The sequence below is a fragment of the Haliotis rubra genome, unplaced genomic scaffold, assembly GCF_003918875.1.
Source record: "Haliotis rubra isolate DU_JTF1 unplaced genomic scaffold, ASM391887v1 Scf519, whole genome shotgun sequence".
Classification (NCBI taxonomy): domain Eukaryota; kingdom Metazoa; phylum Mollusca; class Gastropoda; order Lepetellida; family Haliotidae; genus Haliotis; species Haliotis rubra.
In genome coordinates, this window is record NW_025767212.1 from 667,949 (window position 1) to 693,808 (window position 25,860).

The window sequence follows — 25,860 nt, forward strand, 5'->3', positions numbered from 1 at the left end:
GAAGTACTTTGTCAATTATATTGAAAAATACGTCTGTCTTCTTTTTTTTTAACGCAGACAGGCAAATGGTGAGACAAAACTAGACCATTTTTTACTTTGCCTTTCTTGAACATATTGGCCAGACGTCGGCGGAAAGCCCGTCCCGATATATAGATTTGAGATATTTATCGATTTCGTGATCCCCTCACACACGAGCATGATCGATGCTTATAATTAAGCTGAGATACATCTGCTGGGTGCATGAATAATGAAGCATACGACTCTGTGGATACCAACTTCTAGAGTGAGTGAGTGAGTGAATCAAGATTTACGCCGCTTTTAGCAATATTCCACCAATATCATGGCAGGGGACACGAGAAATGAACACCAACTTCTATAATGCCGATCAAACGATCATCTGGGGCAATATGAGATTCGAACTTACTGTCATTAGTCTCTGGTAGGTACATTGTATTATCTGCCACTTTTACGTGGTGCTCACATTAGACTCCACTGTATCAGGGATAATCTACAGCACATACAGGACATGGGCGGATCCAGGAATTTTGAAGGGGTGGGGTGGGGTGGGGTCAGGGGTCCAAGTAGCTCGGTTTGCGTATATTTCCTCAAAACGGAGCTTTGTCCGCTACTACCTTAATTATTACCTTAAGCCTCAACTATTTCTGAATGTGTGAATGTCAAACGTCAATTAACAAAAACACCAAGCCAGTGTTTGTTGTTATGAACATATATATATTTAGATAAAAAAATCCATGTAAATCAACAGGTGTAATTATATATGCATTAATGTATCAATTTTGTTTTTCAAATATGCAAGTTTATTTATAGACTGGTAAGTTGTATAATATTCATTTTAGTTTCATATAAGTATAATTTGTTTTCATAGAGTTTTGTCATTATGTTTCTATATATTTGATTAGTTCCAAATACAAATACACGTAACAGAGAGGTATTCACATTTATGTTTTAAGCCATAATATATATGTTTACCAATCCATATTACTCTTGAATAAGAATATGTTCAAACACAGATGAAAACACATGCGTACATATGTGATGTCAATTAAATATTTGGTGCATCAGGTAAATCAAGCAGGATATTGATTCCTGAATGTGTACATCATTTGAATGTGTTTGTTTACAAATCCACTTTTGACATGAAGGCGGTGCCCCAACGAACTTCCATCCAATCAGATTGATACAACTGGCGAGTGCCCGTCGTGGCCGATACACGTCATTCACAGTCAATACCTAAAACAAAATAATGACATATATATTAGAACCATTAGCCATATGTATTACATGTGCTAGTCTGCACTATTTATTTTGAGTTATTTTTCTGATGCAAGATAATATTATCTACCAATCAGAACCGCCACAGTCCTTTCTCGCTGGAGGAACTTCCGGTATAGTCACGCAGCGGAAGCCGGTTTTCGGGATCAGCTTGGAGAGCGGACTATGTAACTTGCATCAGTTTAAGGAAAAATGTTAAGGACAGTGTTACTGCAGTTGATACACTGCTTGTTGGGACTTGGCATATTCTTGCGGCAGATCATTTTGCAACTTCCTCTTGCTTACAGCGTGTTGGGGAAGAAAACTGCTATCACGAAAATAAGATCTGATGCCAAAAGTTTGAAGAAATTACCTCTCCACGTGGGAGTGGTGGTCGTTGAAAATGAATATTCTTACTCCGATCTTGCCAACATTATTGTTTGGTCGGTGGCATTTGGTATCTCCTATATAAGTGTATATGATATAAATGGTAAGTATGACCCTGATTTCTTTCTGATCGTCTGTTGTCCTTTCCTAAGATTTTGCGTGTATCGATATGTGTCACGATATAAAGTCGTGGACAGACGATAGTGACAGTTATTGATAAACGATTTCTGACAGTCACCCACATTGTTTATTTAGACACTCGTGACCCCTGTCTAACTAACGAGTAAATCTTATGAATGATCAAAGTAATTTTAGGTCTTTATTGGTTAATCAGTCACTCATTAAGTGCCTGTTGCACATTGCTACCCTATTCTTTTTCTGCCATCAGCAAGCATATTGGTTCTATGTGCAATGTTAGCATGCCACTATTTTCTGTGTGGCAGACTGTATACATGTCACTTCGAGTCCATGTTTGATTCTCAAGCAGTGATTAATCTAGGAGCAAATCTTATTGGGGCATTTTGTTAATTTTGTCTCTTTATACTTGATAGGGTGTTCTCCTGTCATTACCACATTTGAAAAACATAATCATTTGGAAATGTTAGTCAGTGACCACGGTGACAGTCAGCAATCGTGACTGTCCTTTGCAAATATACTGATCTGAAATCCTTCCAAATACAATTGCATTGCACTACAATCTACCTTCTCTGGCACGTTATTGATTTAAATTTTCATTCAGGGTTGGTTTACAGCTGAAACACACTAACATATCAATGCTCAACCCACCTAGAGTTATTTGGCTGATATGTCAGAAGGATATTATCCTGGACCGCCTCCGTGGTGTAGTGGTTAGAGCGTCTGCCCGGAGATCGGAAGGTCGCGGGTTCGATCCCCGACCGCGTCATACCAAAAGATGTTACAATATGGTACTTGTTGGTCCCTGCCTGGCGCTCGGCATTAATGGTTACAAGGACAGGTCGGCATGGAGTCAGTGTAATGTGTCTGAGTGGGGTATTCATGCTTCACTGCGGCATGGTATCTCAGTGGGCTAGCACTATAAAACCAGCTTCAGTCTGGGCTAGTACAAGCAGCCGCACATACACATGCATGCATGTCGTCATATGAGCAAAATATTCTCAAGTACGACGTTAAGCCCAATTTCACCTCACCTCACATTCTCCTGATTTCAGCATATTTTGATATGACGTTCTTAATCATGTTAATATAAACTCACCAAGTTCGAAATTATTTTAAGGGCATTTTGGATGACTGTCACTCTCCTAGAAAATTCAGTTATCAAAAAACTTAGAGACCTCTCCTTCTAGGACAGAATTAAACATAAATACTCCTCACAAAAAGTTAAGCAACAAGTATTTTTTTCCACATATTTTCTTCATGGGTATATGAAGTTATTACTTGGCATATAAGCCATGCAGGAGAACCCTTTACGATTGATGAACTTAAAGCATTTCCCATATTGTTTTTCTGATAACATTGTTAGCACCGCCTGAACGCAACCACCCTCAAAACTCACATGCAAAATGCATGGAAAACATGTGCTATACACGCCGCACATGCGTTCTGATTGCGTTAAAACTGCCAGCAAGCGACAAATTGTTGACAGTAACATTTGAGAAATGGCTAGGCGTCACTTGACACCAATTGAAGTTGCTCAAATTGTTGGAATGGTGCAGGGGCAGACCCAGAGTGCTGTTGCCAACCATTTCAATGTTCATCGAAGCGTCATCTCCAGAAGCGATCACTTTCGTCACCAACAGACCCGGATTGATGACTGAGAGACCGCGCTCAGGTCGTCCCAAGGGTGACAACTCCCAGAGAGGACCGATGCTTGGCCACCCTAGCCGGCGGAACAGGTTCACCACAGCCAGATCTCTCCAGAATGACCTCCAGAGAGTTGCTGGGAACAGAATCTCCACACAGACAGTGAGGAACAGACTCCATGCTGAAGGTCTCAGGTCGAAGACCAGTGCAAGCGTATCCCACTGCCTGCACACCATCGTCAACAGAGACTGAATTGGGCTAACCAAGCGGCGTAACTGGAGAGTCAATCGCTGGCGTAATGTTCTCTTCACAGATGAGTCAAGATTCTGTCTGGACTTCAATGATGGTAGGGCTCGTGTGTGGAGAAACCGTGAATGGCGAGCGATACGCCAACTGTAATGCGATTGCTGAACATGATCAGTATGGAGGTGGGAGTTTGATGATCTGGGCAGGAATCCAAGTTGGACTGACGAACTGATCTTGTGGTCATCAGGCGAGGTACCATGACAGGTGTGAGTGGTACCGAGACGCAGAATTGTCACACCTGTGATCATTCCGTGGGCTCAGCAAGCAGGTCCTAACTTCATCTTCATGGATGACAATGCCCGTCCACATCGAGCAAGAGTTGTCACTGATGTTCTTCAGACCAACAACATCACCCATATGGACTGGCCTGCAAGGTCTCCTGACCTGAATCCTATTGAACATGCTTGGGACATCCTCGAAGGCGTGTGTCACGGCCTCCACGTTAGATCCTCAGACTCTGGATCAGCTTGAACAGGCATTCGCGGAGAGAATGGCAGAACATTCCACAACAGACTCTAGACAGACTCATCTGGTCAATGCCTAGAGCGTCTTGAAGCGTGTATTCAGGTCAATGGTGGCCATACTGCGTTATTAAACTTTGGATCAGTGCTCAAAACTGACAGTAAAAGTGTTTTCAGACATTTTCATACCCTGATGCAACACATTTTGCACGGCTTTTTCAGTGACACTGTTTTTGATGATTTGCAAGTCAGTTATTGTTCAATGAATTTTGATTTCTTTGTTGGAAAAGTGTGTGGATATGCTTTATCTTTGTTATGTTTGATTCAGTTGTAATGATCATGAGTAAAGGCATATGTACTGACCAAAAATACACTTGTTGCTTAATTTTTTGTGAGGAGTATATGTGAAAACCAGGGATGGAAGTTCAACTTTGTTGACTTTGTTTTTGCTTTTGGTGACATTTTGATGTAAATTCATTCACTGTTTCAAGCTTGAGTGGATAATAGTGTCATAATGTACAATGACCAGTCACCAGAAGTTCTGGTCCCCAACGCTGTATGTTGTCTCTAAATCAAATGTCATTACAGCAACTTTTATATTGTGTAGTACATATTCTTTGTGTATGGTTCTTACAGTTTCTAAAGTGGTAAATTGGCATATTCTGACAACCAAATGTGCAAGAATTACTCCACTTATACCATGTTATTCATGCTATCAGTGTATGAAATAAGCCAAAAACCCAGCCAGACATCAGGGCTGGTAACTTCAAAATGTTACCAGCCCAAAATGGATTTAACCAGACCAGACACCAAGATATGGTGAATTTACTCAGATGCATGGCATATCTAAATCTTTTACAAGACCATCGGGCTGGCTAGCTATAAATTTAGACCGTCCACCAGAAATCTAGCCCATATTGGGCGTTCGGACGGGCCTTATTTCATACACTGATGCTATCATGTTTGTTACGTACATTGACATCCAATATTGATGTTGAAAATATGCTCTTTTCAAATGATCATAATTGTATGTATTCCAATAATAGTTGTTTGTTTTTCAGGCGAAATAAAAAGAAATAGTTTTTTACTCCAGTCTGAAGTACAGAAGAGCAAAGAGCACATCTTAGCTTCAGATCAGAATAAGTTTGATATTGATTTCCATTCCAAGAGCAGCTCAGAGAAAAAAGATGGAGGTGAGATTTACATGAGCTATGACCAGAAGTATTAAATTACTAATTACAATGATACTTATAATTACACTGCTCCTTCAGTTTCAACACAAATTGAAATTGAGACTATTATGACCATTCCCTGCCAAAAGAACAGGGTTGACACAATACAGAAGCCTCGGTACACTGGTCATGGGACCCCTGAAGACCCAGTTAGAATGGGTCTTTGCCAATCTCCTGGTGTTAGTTTTAAGGGTTAATCCACAAGTGGCCCAGTTGCTGGTGCACTAACTCACTCTACAGAATATAGAATGTTAATCCCCTTGCCTGTGCCAGGATCTGCTGATGGGGGTTTTCAATACCTGATTCCCCCTTATAATGAGTGCTAGTTAGTAAGTTACCAAAGTGGTGTAGGAGGCTTTCTTTCTCCGATAAGCTGACACTATGGCGTACAGCTGAAATACTTGGAAGGCTGCATTAACACCTCACTCACTCAAAATTGTTGATATCATGTGCTTCTACTTGACATGCTGAATGTATGATGTGGATCTTCACTATTAACCGGGGCACAAAGTAGTTCAGTTGTCTTTGAGTGCAGTTTGCTTTGCAGAGTTACAGCCCTTGGGCATGCCAGAGATTTATGATAGTCTGTTTCAACTGTTGTTGATCACTGGATTGTCTGGTCCAGACTCGATTATTTACAGACTGCCGCCATATAGCTGGAATATTGCTGAGTGCAGCATAAAACTTAACTTAACTCAACTCACTCACTGTTTCAACTGTAGTTCAGACAGTTATGTTTCTATGTTTGTCAACACCTTACCTGTCGTGACGTGTCGTCAATGGTTTTACCAAAGTGGTCTTTCCTCCCACAGTGCGTTGACATGCCATATTGCCATGGAATACTGTTAAAAGTATCAATATATCCACCTAACTCACTTGCTGGAAAAAACGGAAAACAAAAAATTCCCATTATAAACCAACATCCAAATGTCTAAATCCATAATCATGATAACATGAATCATCAGATTAAAATAATTATAACTCTGACATTTGATCATGTTGATAGCAGTATAGTTTTACCATGTCCATGTCCTACATAAATACTGATATCACATGGGCACAGTGAATGACTATTGGGCCTGTTTCCACTGCTGTAGTACAGTGTTCACGAATAGCGTCTGACACTCTGACAAATCCGGCAGATTCGCCAACGGTCCGATAGAAGTCTACAACCTGCCAGTCCCAGTGTCTGACTGTATATTTCACAATGATTTTGACCGAAGTTGTTATATGTGACATGTGACACTTGTTTGCTGTTAATAAATCTTATGTTTGTTAATAATTTCAATGCCAATTATAAGAAATGTTAAATCTGAAATGTGTGTTTAATTTTATTCTATGGGTCCTGTGAATTTTCAGTGGGTCAGACAGACATCTGAAACTTACAGGACCCAATGTCCTGTTACTTTGAAACACCATTCGTGAACACTGGTAGTATTGCAATAGTACACCACACTATTGAGCCAATACTCACATGATACTGTGATAGTGTGATACTGTGATAGTGTACATTATATATATCAAATGTGAGTCCTGATGGACATGTGATAAAGTTTGCACTTTTTAAGTGATGCTGCCCCAGCTGTTGCAGTGTTGGGTTTATTTTGTTGACATGATGTTTTAATCAACAACAAAATGTAAATGTTGATACTGTCACTTGTTGGCACAATGTTCTAATCAACAACAAATGTAAATGTTGGTACTGGCGCCTGTCTTTGCCACATGCAAGTTTTTCATAATGTACCTCTGTGGCATATCAATGTTGAAATGACATGATAACCAAGATCTTCAACAAAATGACAAATAATGTTCTTTGGATAGTTCTTTAGGTTAGCAACGGTAAGGCCTAATGAACGTAATGTGATGTAACATTCTGGTGACTCCCAGTTATGGTTAGTATCCAGTAACTGTGCTAACCTGATTGTCGTAATATTCAATTAAATTAAACATGCACCCATCTTGGCTAGTCTGTAAGTATGAATCCATGTAAGCATGATAAGCATCCAGAACTTTTCAAAAGAGGCCCATATTTTCTTGTGAATTGTACAGATTTCTTCTCAGAAAATGGAAGTGTAAATGGGTGTCTAGATAATTACAAAGTCACAATTCTCAAAACGTTTTTGTTTCATTTATATTTGAACGAAGTCTGTTCTCTTCTGTACCAGTTGATCTCTGAAAACAAATTTAACTTGTTTGCATGCTTTTTACAAATCAAATGGCTCCCCACCCTTTGTTAGTTTCTATGGGGGGGTTATTACTGGGAATATAGTAACAGGTAGTCCTGGTCATTGTGCTCTAATGGTATGTTCATCATTTGCTATACAAAGTTGCGTCCCTTGGTCATGCCAGGAACCTATGATTGTGAGTTTGAATCCCGGTTGTCAGGATTATGCGTCCAGGTTTCTAGGCACTATTCTGATGTGTTTCACAAAAGTGGTGAATGTCAAAGACCACATTACATTATCATTACTTTGATCATGTTGATGCTGACATGTCTTGATAACACGGGGCGGTGGGGTAGCCTACTGGTTAAAGCTTTCAGTAGTCACGCCAAAGGCCAGGGTTCGATTCCCGACATGGGTACAATGTATAAAGCCCATGTCTGGTGTCCTCCAAGATGATGTTGTTGGAATATTGCTAGAAGTGGTGTAAAAATAAACTCACTCACTCCTGATAACGCGGCAATACTGTTCAAAGTGGCATAAAACCCAACTCACTTGCATAGTCGATTCAGTTGCTGTTCATGCTTTCAGTCATTGGTTTGCATGTCATGAGCTGATTATTTACAGCCATCATGATATGGCTTAAATACTTGTAGACTATAGCATACTTGTCCAGGGCTCCAGATAATTTTTCAACATCAGGAGTACGTACTCCTTATTTTTTCAATATAGGAGTACTGGATAAACGAAAGAGTACATTTTGAGTACTGAATGGAATTTAATGGCGTATCAGTAATCCTGTGTTTCGTTTCATATATGCACCACAACATTGCTACTCTTGTGTAAACAGGTCAATAAACAATAAAACAACACTCTTTCAGATAAATACGTCTGTAAATGATTCCAAGACCGTACAGCATTGCTGTGGTGCTTATGTGCCACGTTTTCTAAATTATTTCCTACCATATCGTGCATATGTTTTATCCGTACATACGCCGATACGGCCCTTATCTGGAGTCCCGCTTGTCCCTCCTCATCATACGGCTATATTAATGTCAGATTCATGGAAACCCACCCAAATTTTGATAGATGGGGTTTAATTTGTGCAAGTGCTTTGAAATATTCTATTCTCCTCACTGCATCATCACTGTTGCTTTACACTACTTTGAAGAAGATAAATGGTCATCCATCAACAAATTAATAAAATCAATAACCCAGCATATTCAGTTTCCAGAGTCTGCAGCTGTATCTGTCTCTTTCAGGCTGTTCAAATATCAAGCAGATACGAGTGCGGCTTCTCTCCCTCAATGATGGTCGACAGAACCTGGTGGAGATGACGCAGTCACTTAGTAAACTAGTGGCAGGGCACAAGTACCGATTGGAAGACATTATGCCTAGTACTGTGGATGCATTGCTACAAGGTAAGAGACTTTGCCTTAGGTTTATCATATACTGAGACCGATTTCTGGTGTCCTCGTCTTGATATTGCTGAAATGTTGCTAAAAAGTAAGAATAAATTTGTGCTCACAAATTAACACACATGTTTATTGACGTATATAGCCCCAGTACCGTGGATGCAATGCTACAAGGTAATGCATAGAAGTGGTGTAACAATACAACGATGCATAAAATACATTACATTTACAACCATTGTATTGTGATACTTATGATGCAATACATAAGTGTTGGGAATTGGTTAAAATCTCATAATTGATGATTGCTTCATTACAACCGATCAATCATCGAAAATAATTGGTTAGTTTATTTATGAAATTTGTTAATGCACAAAAAAAAAATCAGGAACAAACATGTAGGTCTTTGGGGGTTTTGTGGCAAAATTTCATATCTTTAAAGGATGACAAGTATGTTACGAACATAAATTTCTTGGAGTCTTGAAGATAAATTCAATCATGACTTATGAATACAGTGCTTATGAAATGTAACAGACAAAACCAGCCTTGTGAAATATTTTGTTAATGAAAACAAGTGTTCCAGAATTGTTTGTGTTCGATTATGAGAAAACATGATCGATTGCTTGGTCGTTTAGTCACTGCGACCAATCTTCGATTATTTCAATTAATCGGACCACCACTACAATACATTACATTGCTTTGTTTAGGAGTGTATCAGTTATTGTGAGCTGTGATTCGGATCAAAAGTTCATAATGTGGGAGCGACTGACTGACTTTGATGCGTATCTGCTGCAGATATTGATGAGGATAGAACATACCCCCTTTACTCACCAGATTGATACTCTAAGCATGGCAGGGATTTTTCTAACCTGGCACGCATATTAAGGAGAAATCAGATGTTATGTAATGTTTACATTTTCTAAATTCAGAGGTATTTTAACCTTGAAATTTAACATTCCATTCAATGCAATAATGATAAACTAAGCATTACTCCCTTTTCTCTATGGGGTAGCCTAGTGGTTAAAGTGTTTACTTGTCGCACCGAAGACCCGGGTTCGATTCCCCACATAGGTACAATGTGTGAAACCCATTTCTGGTGTCCTGCTGCTGTGTGATATTGCTGGAATATTGCTAAAAGTGGCGTAAAACTAAACTCACTCACTCTTTCTCTATTTAATGGTACATTGTTCTTGTCATCAGTGAAATACAGGTCTCCTTACACTGCTTACAAAGCCCCAACATTAGTTCCTGCTAAGGGTGGTATATTGCAATTCAAACTTCACAATACGATATATTGTCGTACATTTTTCGTGAACCGGGTCACCCGATATGATGGGCAATTTCCGTGATCATGATCGGTAATTTTCGTGACGTAGTCAAAAATATGATTAAGATTTGTATATCCTTTATATTATTATGCATTGATAGTTTTGAGAATAAGAGAATAGCTTATTGGTCATATAATTGCATTTGCGTGACTTTTAAACCATATAAATAAATAGAAAATAGATTGGTACGCATACTCGTTGTAGGGCTAAACAATTTAGAACAATCTCTTGTACAATCACATCTGAGTCCTGACAGTGGTCAGTGGCATTGTTTCAAAAGAAAGGAACAGTCATTTTATTACCCTGAACCATGTGTTACACTTTCACAATATATTGCAATACATATTGCAATATGCCAACACATATCACGATATATCGCAATACGAAAATTTTGGCAATACCCAACCCTAGTTCCAACTATAACCATGCTGCAGACTTGGTGGGGATATCAGCCACTAAGCACCTGTAGGTAGATACCTGCGTGGTGAGGAGATAGTTAGTATCAACATGTTCATGTTTTTGTTGCAGATGCCCACAAGTTCCCAGATCCTGACCTGGTGTTAAGGTGTGGGCCAGTAGATGCACTGTTGGGATATTTACCATGGGAAATCCGGCTTAAGTGAAATATTGTAAGTTCTTGAGGGTTTTATCATGTTTGTTGACAGGATGTAATTATTTATATATCAGTTAAGGATCATCCGACGCTAGTTTTAAAAAAGCAAACTTTCATTCTTTCATTGTGCCATTTAATACTGACAAGGAAGAGAATAGAGAACTTTCCTCTGATCCACAGATTTCATAGCATCTGGGGTAAATGTTGTGATTCATGTTTTTTCATAATGTGCATGATACATGCCAAAATATTTGTCCCAAAGATTCTCACCCCACTTCCAAAAAGCCATTCTCATACCCCTCATTGGTCATGCTGAAATAATTCTTATGCTGCTTATTGTTTGGTTTGTGTTGTGATATGTTTTGTGATCAATATGTTTTTACATCATTTCTGGTGTCCTACACCATGATATTGCGGAGCTAAAAGCATTGTGAAATCACACATACTTTCATTTAATAAAAATAATGATGTGTGTAGTATATATTTGGCTATTGTCCATGCTCAAAGCTGTAACATTATTATACTGTTTAATGGATCATTCTGCACTCAGTAGGAGTATAGAGGAGGCTCTGGAAGTTAGCAGTCCAATAGCCTTGTGGTTAGCCTTGTGGTTTGCTTTGCGTCAAGCTGAGGACCCGAGTTAGATTCACCATTTCTGGTGTCCCCCACCATGATATTGCTGGAATATTGCTAAAAGCGGCGTAAAACTAAACTCATTCATTTACCCTCTAGGTACCCAGGTTTGAACTGACATACCGTTATATGAAATATATAAAATACCTTTAACGAGTGTCAGTAACCCTTGTTAACCAAGACTGTGTCCCCATCCGTGTTTCAGATCTATATCATCACATTGGAACATTAGCTACCAGAATTACCTGTCGCTGGTATCAGCATACGGGGACACAGATCAGCGGTTCAGGAAATAGCTCCACCGTCCTCCATCCTCCTCCACAGCTCAGCATGACACTCACTCACTCATTCACTAGTCTTCTGTAGAAGTAGGCAGGGCCTGGTGTACCACGCCTTGACGATGTACCCAGAGTCAACCGACAGCTGATTCCTGCAACATGTAGATGTCATAAGTTGGATTGCCGTCATCTAGTTTAGTCGAGAAATTGAAATGCTGATTTGATGTACAAAAATTACTTTCATTTGTAATATTTCATTTATTCTCATGTTGAAGAAGTGTTCACCATGCTCACCAGTACTCTGACAAAGACAGTCTTCTTTACAGTAACAATGCAGGGGTATGTTCTAGGTTTGTTTGGGATGAGGAAAGTAGCATGATTTTATCAATTAATGAGACAAACTGTAATAATTGATTAATAAGTTTAATATGAAAATGTAGGATATTCCATTTAGTACAGCTGTCATTGATTACAAGGTCAGTATATTTTCCTTCAGAGTGACAGCTGGTGACTGGATCTGTAGTCCAGCTGAGGTTGTGTGTGAGTTAATTCACTTGCAAATGTTGGCTGAATCTACAAACACTAGGGTGATTTTTATATTCAGTTTATGCTAACTACAGCATGTTAATATATTTAATTACTTATTAACTAACATTTCTTAGTTGTTAATTTTTATGTTTATTTTTTTCCAAATTTTATTCCTTGTTCAATACTTTAGAAAATATCCCAGAATTACTTCTACATTTGATATTGGAAAAAAACCAGAATTTCTTTATGCCATGTGACTTTGTGCAATGTGTATAAAAGGTCTATATATCTACTTACACCAAGTGTAGTGTCATAACTGCTGTGTGGTTGATTCTGGTTGGTTAGCCCAGTGGGTGAAGTATTTGCCTGTTTCTCCTGAAGACACAGGTTTGATTCTACACATAGGTACACTATGAAGATCAATCTTGGTGTCTCCAGTCATAATATGGCTGAAATACTTCTTAATAGTATATACCCACACTCTCAATCATTTGCAGAATGACACAACTTTAATTTTTCTTTGGTGCATGATACAGGGAATGTTTCAAGGGAATTACTTATATTTAATCCCAAAAATGGAGCCATATAGTTGATGACGGGGAGATGGAATTTTGCTCCTCTGAACCCTGTGCTCTTTTTCTTAAGCAATATGCAACAATTTGGGGGAAAATCTGGGTTTTTTTATGTATAAAACAATTAGGTATTTCAGATCTACACTAATGCTTTCCGTCTAGTGTAAATATGGACGACCAGACTCCCAGTAACTGATATTTCTCATCTCTGTTGGTGAATGGTGCAGTGGGCATTTTCTTCAGAAGTCAGACAGACCGAGAGAAATGAAGATTTTTCCTGTCTTTCCTTGTGCTGATGATGCATAAACATCAAACATTATGTTGTCTGTTTACATTTATCAAATAATGTTTACAGAATTAATTGAATCAAACTTCAATGAACATATATCCAAGCGTTCTTCCCGTTGCATATCATTGACTTTGGCCCAGACTGCTGGACTAAGAATCATGATAATAATCTCATCCATGTGTTCCTGTGTATTTGTAGGATATCTGAATATTGAGAATGTGAGCGTCTGTACTGCAATCATGTCTGTTATCAACAGTTCCGTTTATTGTTTTAGATATCAGCCTTTGACTTGTTTCCAGTTTTGATCATTAGAAGTCAGGTTTATATGCAAATCTGTTCAAACACTCAAACACTCACCTTAGCGTCTTGACTCGTGTACTTCGCCATTCATGGCTTACACAGTACTCTTAAATGCAGCCATCCACTGTAATTGTTTCCCTTTGCTGTGCAAGGATCTGCTATTTGTGGAACTGGTATGCCTTAATTGTGAACCATGATTTGTTGGCACCCTGTGGGTAGATGACATGTCACAAACTGACAGAACATGAGACCGAGATACTGTTCTGAACGATGTTAAGCCTCCTGCCACACAAACAGTACTGCATCTCCTTTAGGTGAATCTAAGCACAGATTGTCTTTATGGAGTCACCACAACCCCTCAAGTTGTTTAAGGCACTGCTATTCTGAGTGCAGACACCAGAAATCTATGATTGTGGGTTCAAATCCTGGGCCGAGATTTTCGAAGCTCTCTTAGCGCTAAGATAGTCGTAAGTTAATGTTAATGTATGGCACTTACGAGTATCTTAGCGCTAAGATAGTTGTAAGTTAATGTTAATGTATGGCACTTACGACTATCTTAGCTCTAAGATAGTCGTAAGTTAATGTTAATGTATGGCACTTACGACTATCTTAGAGCTAAGAGAGCTTAAAAAATCTAGGCCATGGTTCATTCCAGCTGTCAGCACCTTGCCCATGCTCTTGGCTTTTTAACAAGTGGTCAACAGCTGAGATCTGGATCACTTTGGGTTTTCCTCTTACAATTTTCTGACACATCGTGACATAACTGGAATACTGTTCAAAGTGGTCTTAAGCCCCTCATTCTCATTTCCTTAGAGTAACTTATATATCATGAAAATGAAACATCATCTTTTGTGTAAATTGAACTACTAAGAAATTTTTCATGAAGAAACATGACAAATGACTGGGATTTTTCTTCTTTGGTTGTGTAATATATAATATACCAAGCAATAATACAATGGGGAATAGCAGCAAGATGTTTCTCAGGATTTGTTTTCTGTGTTACTATGTTCAAGGGTCTGTCTCATATCCTGACTCTTGTCTCTTAGGTTAATTATCCCCCTCAATGTTAACCATGTTAACTAGGAGCAAATCAGATTTATGGTACATAAGGTTGAGTTACATTGATGAGACTGACCTATCTGAAAAACTTGGTATCATTATCCGATAAATATGCAAACAAGGCTGCCTAACAGGAACTGCTCTTCAAGCACTATGCATCAGTAGAAGGCCTGCTTTCTCAAATCATCGATTGGGCGGTGGGGTAGCCTAGTGGTTAAAGCGTTGGCGCGTCACGCCAAAGACCCGGGTTTGAATCCCCACATGGGTACAATGTGTGAAGCCCATTTCCCCCCGCCGTGATATTGCTGGAATATTGCTAAAAGTCAAACTCAGTCAGTCAAATCATCGACTAACATTCCTAATATGCTCAGATATGGATTTCACCAAAACATAGCGACAAACATAGCAGCAAGTTATTTGCCACTATGTGATGTATTCACTCATTTGTAGTCATATGGGATTTCTGAAGTTACTGCATTGAGTGATATTACATTTTCAACATCCATTGATTTAAATATGGCATTATGATAAAGAGTTTATTACCTCCCTGTATTTCTGTATTAAAAAATATACTAGGAATATAAATCATACTGTTTGGGCATGTAGAAATATTGAAACACACTCTGCTAATCTTAATGCACCTGGTATGTTATACTATTGTAGCAATATGACTGCTTAAACACCCTCAGTATAGCAGCGGTTTGTAGTAGCCATAGTAACTCGGTGCAAGTGGGGCTGGTGTAAGAAGGTTCAGTTATAAATAGATTAGTAGCCGAGTGTTAATTAGGGAGCAACTATTTACTATTCATCAGCACAGGCGATTGATTGCGATTTTGATCAGAGAAAGGATAATTTTTGGGGTTCAATAATTTGAGAGGAAAATATTGCAAGGGGAACCAGACTGAATTTTTGGAACCACTGACAATTGCATTTGGGTTTTGGCTTTGGAGTATTAAACCTGAAATGGAAAGTTTAAATGATTAGTCCATGGATTATTATGAGCACCTGTTTTACTGTATTACACAGTCAACATGATCAGTATGGCAGCTTTAAGGAATGGGTTTGCAGGGCTTGATTTAGTGCTTTGTTACTTGCACTGGTGCAACGCAATATTACAAAGTGCAACCTAGTTATGAGTCTTAACTTGCACAAGGTGCAAGTCAATTTTTGAGAAATATATCAACAATAAATCTAACATTATAAGCTTAAATATGTCAGTTCATTTTTCTTCTTAATCTTTGAATAGCTATGGCACTGAAATATTGCAATTCATATACACGTTTCGGCTATGACAGCTCTTGTAAACAGGGATCAGCTGTGTCTCTGTGTTGCTATGGTTTCATAGGTACTACATCAAGGAAATATGTTTATGTGCACGAAACCTCTGACGTTTTAACACACTCACGTTGCAACTGGAATTTGGCTGGTGCAACTAGCTTTTATCTTAGTGGCACTTTGGTGCAAGTAGGTTAACCTCTCTTAAATCGAGCCCTGGTTTGTATGATGATGCATGCGAGATTGGTCTAGTCCCTGTTATCATCCCTGGTTTGTTGTCCTACTGCATGTGATATATGTGAATATGGTGATATATGTGATGGTATTTGACTAGTTGACTTGGGTACTGAGTACCACAGGGTTTGTAGTGTGAGATGAAATAATAATAATTGATTTCATAAACTGTACCATATTTCTTCTTTTTATAAATGCTTTCAAACCCGGATAGATGCCAGGTGCTAATTGGAAACGACCAAATGTTTCAACTACAGGGTTGCATGAGCTTCAGTGTCTAAAAAGTTTACATTCAACTGAATTCTGTGTCCTTGAGGTGATTAAGCAATAGAGACAGGAAGTGCCAAAACGGGACCTTTTGCCTCTAAGCTTTTGTTTTTTCCAGGGTGAAGTGATATTAATTTTACCTAGAGCTTGTGTGAGACTTGGTGCTTATTGTATTGTGCTATACTGGAGATGCTTATCAAAGGCTTTGTGCTCAGGAGGATGTACACTATGATATAGAATTCAATCATCCCTTGATTGTCGAGGTGTTAGATCTTCATTCTGTTATATAAAGAGTGTGTGGTAGCCTAGTGGTTAAAGCGTTGGCAGCGTCACGCGCCAAAACCGGGTTTGAATCCCCACATGGGTACAATGTGAAGCCCATTTCCCCTTCCGTGATATTGCTGGAATATTGCTAAAAGTCAAACTCAGTCAGTCAAATCATCGACTAACATTCCTAATATGCTCAGATATGGATTTCACCAAAACATGGCGACAAACATAGCAGCAAGGTATTTGCCACTGTGTGATGTATTCACTCATTTGTAGTCATATGGGATATCTGAAGTTACTCCATTGAGTGATATTACATTTTCAACATCCATTGATTTAAATATGACATTATGATAAAGAGTTTATTACCTCCCTGTATTTCCGTATTATAAACATTTACTAGGAATATAAATCATACTGTTTGGGCATGTAGAAATATTTAAACACACTCTGCTAATCTTAATGCACCTGGTATGTTATACTATTGTAGCAATATGACTGCTTAAACACCCTCAGTATAGCAGCGGTTTGTAGTAGCCATAGTAACTCGGTGCAAGTGGGGCTGGTGTAAGAAGGTTCAGTTATAAATAGATTAGTAGCCGAGTGTTAATTAGGGAGCAACTATTTACTATTCATCAGCACAGGCGATTGATTGCGATTTTGATCAGAGAAAGGATAATTTTGGGGTTCAATAATTTGAGAGGAAAATATTGCAAGGGGGAACCAGACTGAATTTTTGGAACCACTGACAATTGCATTGGGGTTTTGGCTTGGAGTATTAAACCTGAAATGGAAAGTTTAAATGATTAGTCCATGGATTATTATGAGCACCTGTTTTACTGTATTACACAGTCAACATGATCAGTATGGCAGCTTTAAGGAATGGGTTTGCAGGGCTTGATTTAGTGCTTTGTTACTTGCACTGGTGCAACGCAATATTACAAAGTGCAACCTAGTTATGAGTCTTAACTTGCACAAGGTGCAAGTCAATTTTTGAGAAATATATCAACAATAAATCTAACATTATAAGCTTAAATATGTCAGTTCATTTTTCTTCTTAATCTTTGAATAGCTATGGCACTGAAATATTGCAATTCATATACACGTTTCGGCTATGACAGCTCTTGTAAACAGGGATCAGCTGTGTCTCTGTGTTGCTATGGTTTCATAGGTACTACATCAAGGAAATATGTTTATGTGCACCGAAACCTCTGACGTTTTAACACACTACGTTGCAACTGGAATTTGGCTGGTGCAACTAGCTTTTTATCTTAGGTGGCACTTGGTGCAAGTAGGTTAACCTCTCTTAAATCGAGCCCTGGTTTGTATGATGATGCATGCGAGATTGGTCTAGTCCCTGTTATCATCCCTGGTTTGTTGTCCTACTGCATGTGATATATGTGAATATGGTGATATATGTGATGGTATTTGACTAGTTGACTTGGGTACTGAGTACCACAGGGTTTGTAGTGTGAGATGAAATAATAATAATTGATTTCATAAACTGTACCATATTTCTTCTTTATAAATGCTTTCAAACCCGGATAGATGCCAGGTGCTAATTTGGAAACGACCAAATGTTCCAACTACAGGGTTGCATGAGCTTCAGTGTCTAAAAAGTTTACATTCAACTGAATTCTGTGTCCTTGAGGTGATTAAGCAATAGAGACAGGAAGTGCCAAAACGGGACCTTTTGCTTCTAAGTTTTTGTCTTTTCCAGGGTGAGGTGATATTAATTTTACCTAGAGCTTGTGTGAGACTTGGTGCTTATTGTATTGTGCTATACGGAGATGCTTATCAAAGGCTTTGTGCTCGGAGGATGTACACTATGATATAGAATTCAATCATCCTTGATTGTCGAGGTGTTAGATCTTCATTCTGTTATATAAGGGCGGTGTGGTAGCCTAGTGGTTAAAGCGTTCGCTCGTCACACCGAAAACCTGGGTTCGATTCCCCACATGGGTACAATGTGTGAAGCCCATTTGTGGTGTCCCCTTCCGTGATATTGCTAAAATATTGCTAAAAGAGGTGTAAAACTAGCCTCACTCACTCTGTTATAATAGATACTCTTGACTCATTCCCCATTCTCTTCTCTGTCACTGTCTTTACACAGAACTTACCTTGGGACTAAGGGCATAATGGGTAAAATGTGATTAGATGGCTAATTTCAGCATTATGTAATTTGATTAAATGGCTTATGTAAGCATTGTGTATATTGATTGGATGGCTATTTAAGCACCGTGTAAGTTGATTGGATGGTTGATTTAAGTACTGTGTAAGTTGACCGGATGGCTGTTTTAAGCGCCGTTAAGTTGATTGTATGGCTAATTTAAGCACTGTGTAAGTTGATTGGATAGCTAAATCAAGCATTGTGTAAGGTGATTGGATAGCTAAATCAAGCACTGTGTAAGTTGATTGGATAGGTAATCAAGCACTGTGTAAGTTGATTGGGTGGCTAAATCAAGCACTGTGTAAGTTGATTGGGTGGCTAAATAAAGCACTGTGTAAGTTGATTGGATAGCTAAATCAAGCACTGTAATTTGATTGGGTGTCTGATTAGTAAATATATCATGCAAGTTGATTCAAAACTCAAAATGAAGTCGTTACACCAAATGGTCCTGAGGATCAACCATAATAGCAGGGAGTTCTTTGAGAGGCATTTTAGAGGCATAGTCAACTTCTTTATTGCAATGAGTGCGACGTTTCGGTGTAAGTACTAACACCGTTATCAAGCAAGTGATACAAAGAGTTGTAACAAGGAGAATATATACATAACTGCATAGTGAGTATATACACCGAAACGTTGCACTCATTGCAATAAAGAAGTTGACTATCCATAGAACTTAGTTTTCCTTCATAATAGCAGGGAGATATACACTAAGAAATCGAGGATGAAACATGTGAATCAGTGAAACTTCACATTTGTCATTCTAGGAGTCTTGTAGTATTTTCAAAGGAGACAATGTACAATGTATATAAAACTGTGTTCAGTAAACTTTCATCAGGAGAATTAAGCATACTAACAATGTCTTGAGATTTAGTGTACATGCTTTCAGAAGATATTTTACAATTAATTTTCATCGCACATCCTCATTTCATTTGTACAAACAGTAATCATTTGGTATAAGCATGACACAATGGCTTTAAACACGAATCGTGGCAAAACATCTTGTGAAGCATGGTTGTCATGAATCTACACTGGAATACCACGACATCAACCAAGTCAGCAGCAATGTGACCATTCACACTCTTCTGTCTTGTGAATCACCTACCCATGAAGTTACGGGTTAGAATTGATCTTCAGTAACCCATGCTTGTCCTAAGAGGCGACTAACGGGTTCGGGTGGTCAGGCTCGCTGACCTGGTTGACACATGTTATTGTACCCCAATTGTGTAGTTCGATGCTTATGATGTTGATCACTGGATTGTCTGGTCCAGACTCAATTATTTATAAACTGCTGCCATATAGCTGGAATACTGCTGAGTGCTCTGCTAAACAAACAAACAAACAAACAAACATGACATTGTTGGGAATTGTTTAGATGTCACAACGTATGCATTGTGTAGGGGTGCAACGGTCCACTTGAGCTTCGGTTCTGTACATATTCAGGACCCTCAGTAAATTTTCGGTTTGGTACAGAACCAAGAATGCAACAAAACTAAAATCACAACAAACCATGTTTTTTCTTAAAAATAAAGTATTGATGAATGCAATGCTTTGAAACTTTAAGGCCATGGTGATGGATAATTATTATTTCATTATAACTTTCGATCATTAACTCTTGGAAAAAATATATTTGCATCCATAAGATATCAAACATAATTATTAAAACATTCAGTATGCGGTATATACCGAAAAGACACTTTAATGCCCAGTGTACTGAACCTAAAGCAAAATACTGCAGTTAAACTAATGTAGTTATGAACCTTTCACCCCTAGCATTGTGGTCGTACTCATATTCAGTATGAAGTCAGAATGTACACGTACATGTATTAGTGAAATCATGTTGTTGTGACATGTCAGTGACTCCTCCCCAGTCTCTGTGTGCTGACAGCTCAACCTTTGCCCTCGGAAGTATTAACTTCCTCCTTCAAGCATGACATGCACCATGATAAAAGTATCCTTTAAATGAGATTGAACTTTCTCTTTCCTTTAGATGATTAGATGCTGTATTTACATGTAATGTGTATATTTATATTCACATACCATTCCTCTTAAGTCAATATTTCTATGTTTAGCAGAGATTTTACTGAAAGTAGGGTGGAAAATATGTCTAGGAGCTACTCATAATATATTTAAGTATTATTTGCAGTTGTTGAATATCTTACCTAATAATTATTGAAGGCAACTTGAGATATTTCAGAATGTTAAACATTTCTTAGTTACAGTACAGATACAAGAGTGTTTTCAGAAGCAGGTGATAAAGGTACTGAAATAATTTTGATTAAATGAGGTGTTTTAGCATTATTTTGTCAAACAGAAAGTGCAGCATATGTTCTAAGCCATATCTACATTCACCCCTCATCTGCAAAGTTCCAGTTACTGGAGCAAGGCTCATGATCTTTGTTAGTCCACAATTGACAAGGATATTTTTAGATTTCCACGATACACCAAATTGATTCTTGTATCAAGTGAATGTTAAAGGAGAATGATATCTCATTAGTTCTTTTAAGAGTGGAGTTGTTCATATTAGACTGGTAGAATGAACACTCAAGATGGTGGGGCATTTTCTTTCATAAAACTACATGTATACATATGTAACACTTGACCTCTGGACTCTGACCTAGACATGTCTAACATGAATGAGACAGATTCATTTTACACACTTGACTTTTGTGACAGTGGAATCTTTTCAAGTTCTTCGTAATATTCTAGATGATCTAGTCTGTTATAGACCCTGAAGCAATTATATCTAATATAGATCATGCAAGTCTTGTTTAAGCGTGAAGAGAGTGTCAGGTTTCAATTTCTTTGTTAAATATTTTCATTAGAGAGTCAAATGATCTGCTGGCTATGAAAAGCTCATGTTGCATATATCAAGCTGTTCTGGTTGTAAAAATTCAGTTCTTTTTAAAATTTCATCAATAAGAACTAGATATTAGCCGTGTAACACAGAGTAGACTGCCTGTATATAGAGAAGAGCATACAGTTGTATATACAAGATGTAAATAGTATAGCTATAGTCTTGCGTGAGGGAAATGCTGGAACAGGTTGGCCCCATGTAAGGCTGTCTGTAACATTATCTCAATATGACTTATTGTCCTGCCAAATATGCTGGGGAAAAAGAGTGAATTTGTTTCGTTAATTTGATTAATCTGCTCGATAAAAGTGGTTAATATTTGTTTTCATAAATAAAATTGTTATATTTTGGTATTTGCAGTATATTGTGTCTAACTACAACTATTTTGAACTCTGCATCACTGTTAATAGTATTTATATGTGTACATCTGCATGCAACAGAGGTATTTGTGGTGAAAGTTTTGATGATGTACATCGAATCAGTTTTTTGTTTGTTAATTCTACTTTCAAAAGAACTATGGTAGGAGTTGATGCTGGCGATATGAGATGAGAGAGACGAGGGTCAATAATTCTCCTAGATATCTTGGTGAGAGATAAATTATTTTGTGAGTGTCTTGTATGAATTGTTTGTAACTGTTAAATTTGTGAGATGAATGTTCATGAAATATAGGTGTATCATTTCATCAAATTTGTATTTGATAGAGAAATGCCAAATAAAACAGGACATATTTTATGTTGTACTTGTTCATTGATCATTTTAACTCAGTAGGTGGCACATTAGGGTGTGTGATCTAAGGTGATGCCTTTCTTTTGCAGAGTTGTTTCCCTTTGTAAAGTCAGGATCAACTGATTGTTGAGTTGTTGACCCCCTTCTCAAACACATTGGTTTCACTGTGGTGGAAAATACCCATGTCCTGATATGCTCTGGGCAGATGGTATTTTAGAAGACTAGCTGTTAAACTGTTTGCTTGTGTGAGGGTCATTTATTGGTGTCCACTGCTGTGATATTGGTTGAATTTTGCTAAGGTGGCATAAAACCATATCCATCACTCGCACTCTGGTCATGTACAGTCCAAGTTTATGAAGCTAAATCAGACCTTACACACTCACACCGGTTAAAGGGGCTGTGTGGTAGCCTAGTGGTCAAAGTGCTTGCTCTTCACACCAAGGATTGGTGAAAGTTTGCAAAACTAAGCTCACTCACACTGGTCACATGGGTTGGTCACTGACCCGAATAACAGTTGCAGACGGTTGTTTAAAGGACAGTGGAGTAGTCAAGTGTTTGATACTGTTCTTGTTGGAGGAAATAATACTATTAACATTAAAATCAATACTCAGTAGGAAGTTTTCCAGTGATTGTAGCCACTTCTGGTCGTAGATGACATGATTTGCTTCGATTTGTGATCACTCTGACATCTTGGATCATTGATGGTGTCAATCTGGTCTCAAGCATTCAATTCTAATGTTCATACTTTATATGTAATATGAATTTGTAATTTTAGCTTATTGTCCCAGTAACCTATTTTGTTTTTTGTTTTTTAAAAAGTAAAGTGATAAACTGCATTATTTAAATTGGGCCTTGCAAATGTGTCCGATATTTTCGTATGCAGTTATCAGAACTGAATGAATACCAGAGACATATTTTGGAGATACACTTGTTCGAAGCGTCGTAAAATCTGTAGCATTCGCTTTGAGCTGAGGTAACCGTTGATGTACCATGTGAAGGTATCTGGATTTACATGTTTTGTAGTCCCAGCCCTTGATTGGATTTGAAGTCAAGAATTACCAGTTTGATATATGTGGTATAAAAACGCCTTTCTTGTCAATTTATCTCCCTTCCACATACTTCTGTCCACTTGAGTACGTGAGAGAGTATGGTTTTACGCCGCTTTTAGCAAAATTCCAACAACATCCCGGCCGAGGACACCAGAAATGAACTTCCCACATTGCACCCATGTGGGGGAATCGAACCTGGGTCTTTAACCACTAGGCCACCCCACCGCCCCTGGGTCTTAAACCACTAGGCCACCCCACCGCCCCTGGGTCTTTAACCACTAAGCCACCCCACCGCCCCTGGGTCTTAAACCACTAGGCCACCCCACCGCCCCTGGGTCTTTAACCACTAGGCCACCTACCGCCCCGCTCGAGAGCAAGAACAACGCATTAAATAGAATGGTAATGAAATGTATTCTCGTTCTCCCGGCTGAGGTCACGGTTATCCCATGAACAAATTGTGGATTTATTAATCCCACAAACAAACAGTTGTATGAACTGACGAGCATAAGCATCCATGTTTGATTGTGGCAGAAAATGAAACCTAGAGGAAATTGTTTTTCGATGGAGATGTATTTCATGCGGGTGTAGGGGCGGTCGGGGTAGCTCGTCACGCAGAAGACCTGGGTTCGATTCCCCACATGGGTATTACTAGTATGTGTGAAGCCCATTTCTGGTGTCCCCCCGACTGGATATTGCTGGAATATTGCTACAAACGGCGTAAAACCAAACTCACTCACTCACTCATACGGGTGTCATAGCATCTCACAGCAGGACACGTGTACTAGACGTCTCACAGAACATGGAGTTTATAACTTTACAGCGACTTCACAGCAGTTACATTTCAAGTGAATACATACCTTCTTTTACCCGACAGTATGTCCCAGTGTTATCTCTTTTATACCTTTCATATAAAAAAGTATCTTAAAGTTATATTTCAGGTCTCTATCTGTGCTCGTGTTGAAGTAAAGCATTCAACTACGACGGGGATGAACAGAAAAAAGCCAACAGAGTTGAAAAGAAGCATAATACTACATTTTAGGCGAGATACATCGTGTTATTTATTGCAGTCATGGCAAGATAACTCAATATCTTAATGGTGCGTTTACTTCTTTTACGCGGATTTCATCTCACACAAAAAATCAACGCCTTCATAAATTTAGAGGGAGCTGTAAAATAATCATCACATTTTCAGTGGAAAGGCCTTATCAGAAGAACGGTACAGATTAGCATCGGGTCGTTTGTCCAACCGAGGAGGTTTATACTTGTTCCCTGGCTCAACGCAAGGCAAGTCCATGAATATATACCGACCTTGTATACACATCGAACAAGGTTGTATCTATTATTTAATGTAGAATTCCTCTGTCAGTTGCCCTGAACGAGAGAATTGTACTGCCCTCTGCCTGTACTAGACGACTGCCTTGAATCGTGTGTGCGTGTGTGTGTGTATGTGCGCGCGCACGTACGTACGTACGTGCATGTGTGTGTCTTTCTTCATAGGATACTGACTCTCTGCTTGAGCAAACGAAAGTCTAATGTAGAACTACCTGACCGACCTGCGTTGAATCGGGGATCTATCAACTATAGACTCACCGCTCGTCTAAAAGCTGCCTTGAAACAGAGAATTGGAATAATGCAAGATATAACCTTGCCTTGACTTTTGGTCATCCGCTAAATTGAAACAGAGACATTTAAAATATGCAGACTTCCTTGAAACAATGAATACCTGGTCAAACCAAACCCAAATAAATAAACTTAAAGCGTATATTAAACGATGAAGGGTTCTCTCGTAGTCATTAGCGGTACTTTAGTATGCTACTGTGGAACCCATATTTACACACCTTTCTCTGATTGGAAATGTAACAGTGAGCCAAAACAATACGCGGAAACGTTCTTCAATTGAAGGCGCTTGTAACTTTTCTTTCTATCGTGTCATTCACGGTGTCTATTCACGGAGGGACTACGGTATGAATATCAGTGACTATGGCGTGGATCTCGGATTCGAGTCAGTATATGTCGGATCCTGCTGCAGACTCAAACAGTGAACTGCAATGTCAGCCTTCTACCCACTGCCTACTAATTAAAGACCCGTAAAGATCCGGGTTAGAACTGATCTTCAGCAACCCGTCCTTGTGGTAAGAGGCAACTAACGGGATCGGGTGGTCAGGTTCGCTGACTTGGTTGACACATGTCATCGTATCCCAATTGTGTAGATCGATGCTCATGCTGTTGATCACTGGATTGTCTGGTACAGACTCAATTATTTACAGACCGCCGCCATGTAGCTGAATCATTGTTGAGTGCGGCGTGAAACTGAACTCACTCACTCACTAATTGAGATAGACAACCAGGACAGGCAACCCACCAACCGTCAACAATCACACAAAATAGCTTTCACACTGGATAT

The 25,860-nt window shown here is 38.8% G+C and overlaps 1 protein-coding gene across 2 annotated transcripts; it reads left to right on the forward strand.

Annotated features, from left to right (window-relative positions):
* The first annotated feature begins 1,416 nt into the window (after positions 1-1,416).
* LOC124292482 (dehydrodolichyl diphosphate synthase complex subunit Nus1-like) lies at positions 1,417-12,619 on the forward strand. 2 transcript variants are annotated; one of them, XM_046729569.1, is made up of 5 exons: positions 1,417-1,762; positions 5,270-5,401; positions 8,865-9,023; positions 10,871-10,971; positions 11,794-12,619. In XM_046729569.1, exons 1-4 carry the CDS (start codon positions 1,486-1,488, stop codon positions 10,963-10,965), a joined length of 663 nt encoding a protein of 220 aa, XP_046585525.1. In that variant the 5' UTR covers positions 1,417-1,485; the 3' UTR covers positions 10,966-10,971; positions 11,794-12,619. The 2 variants fall into 2 exon arrangements, with proteins under 2 accessions (XP_046585525.1, XP_046585526.1); XM_046729570.1 differs by having other exon boundaries at positions 10,871-10,961.
* The last annotated feature ends 13,241 nt before the right edge of the window (positions 12,620-25,860 follow it).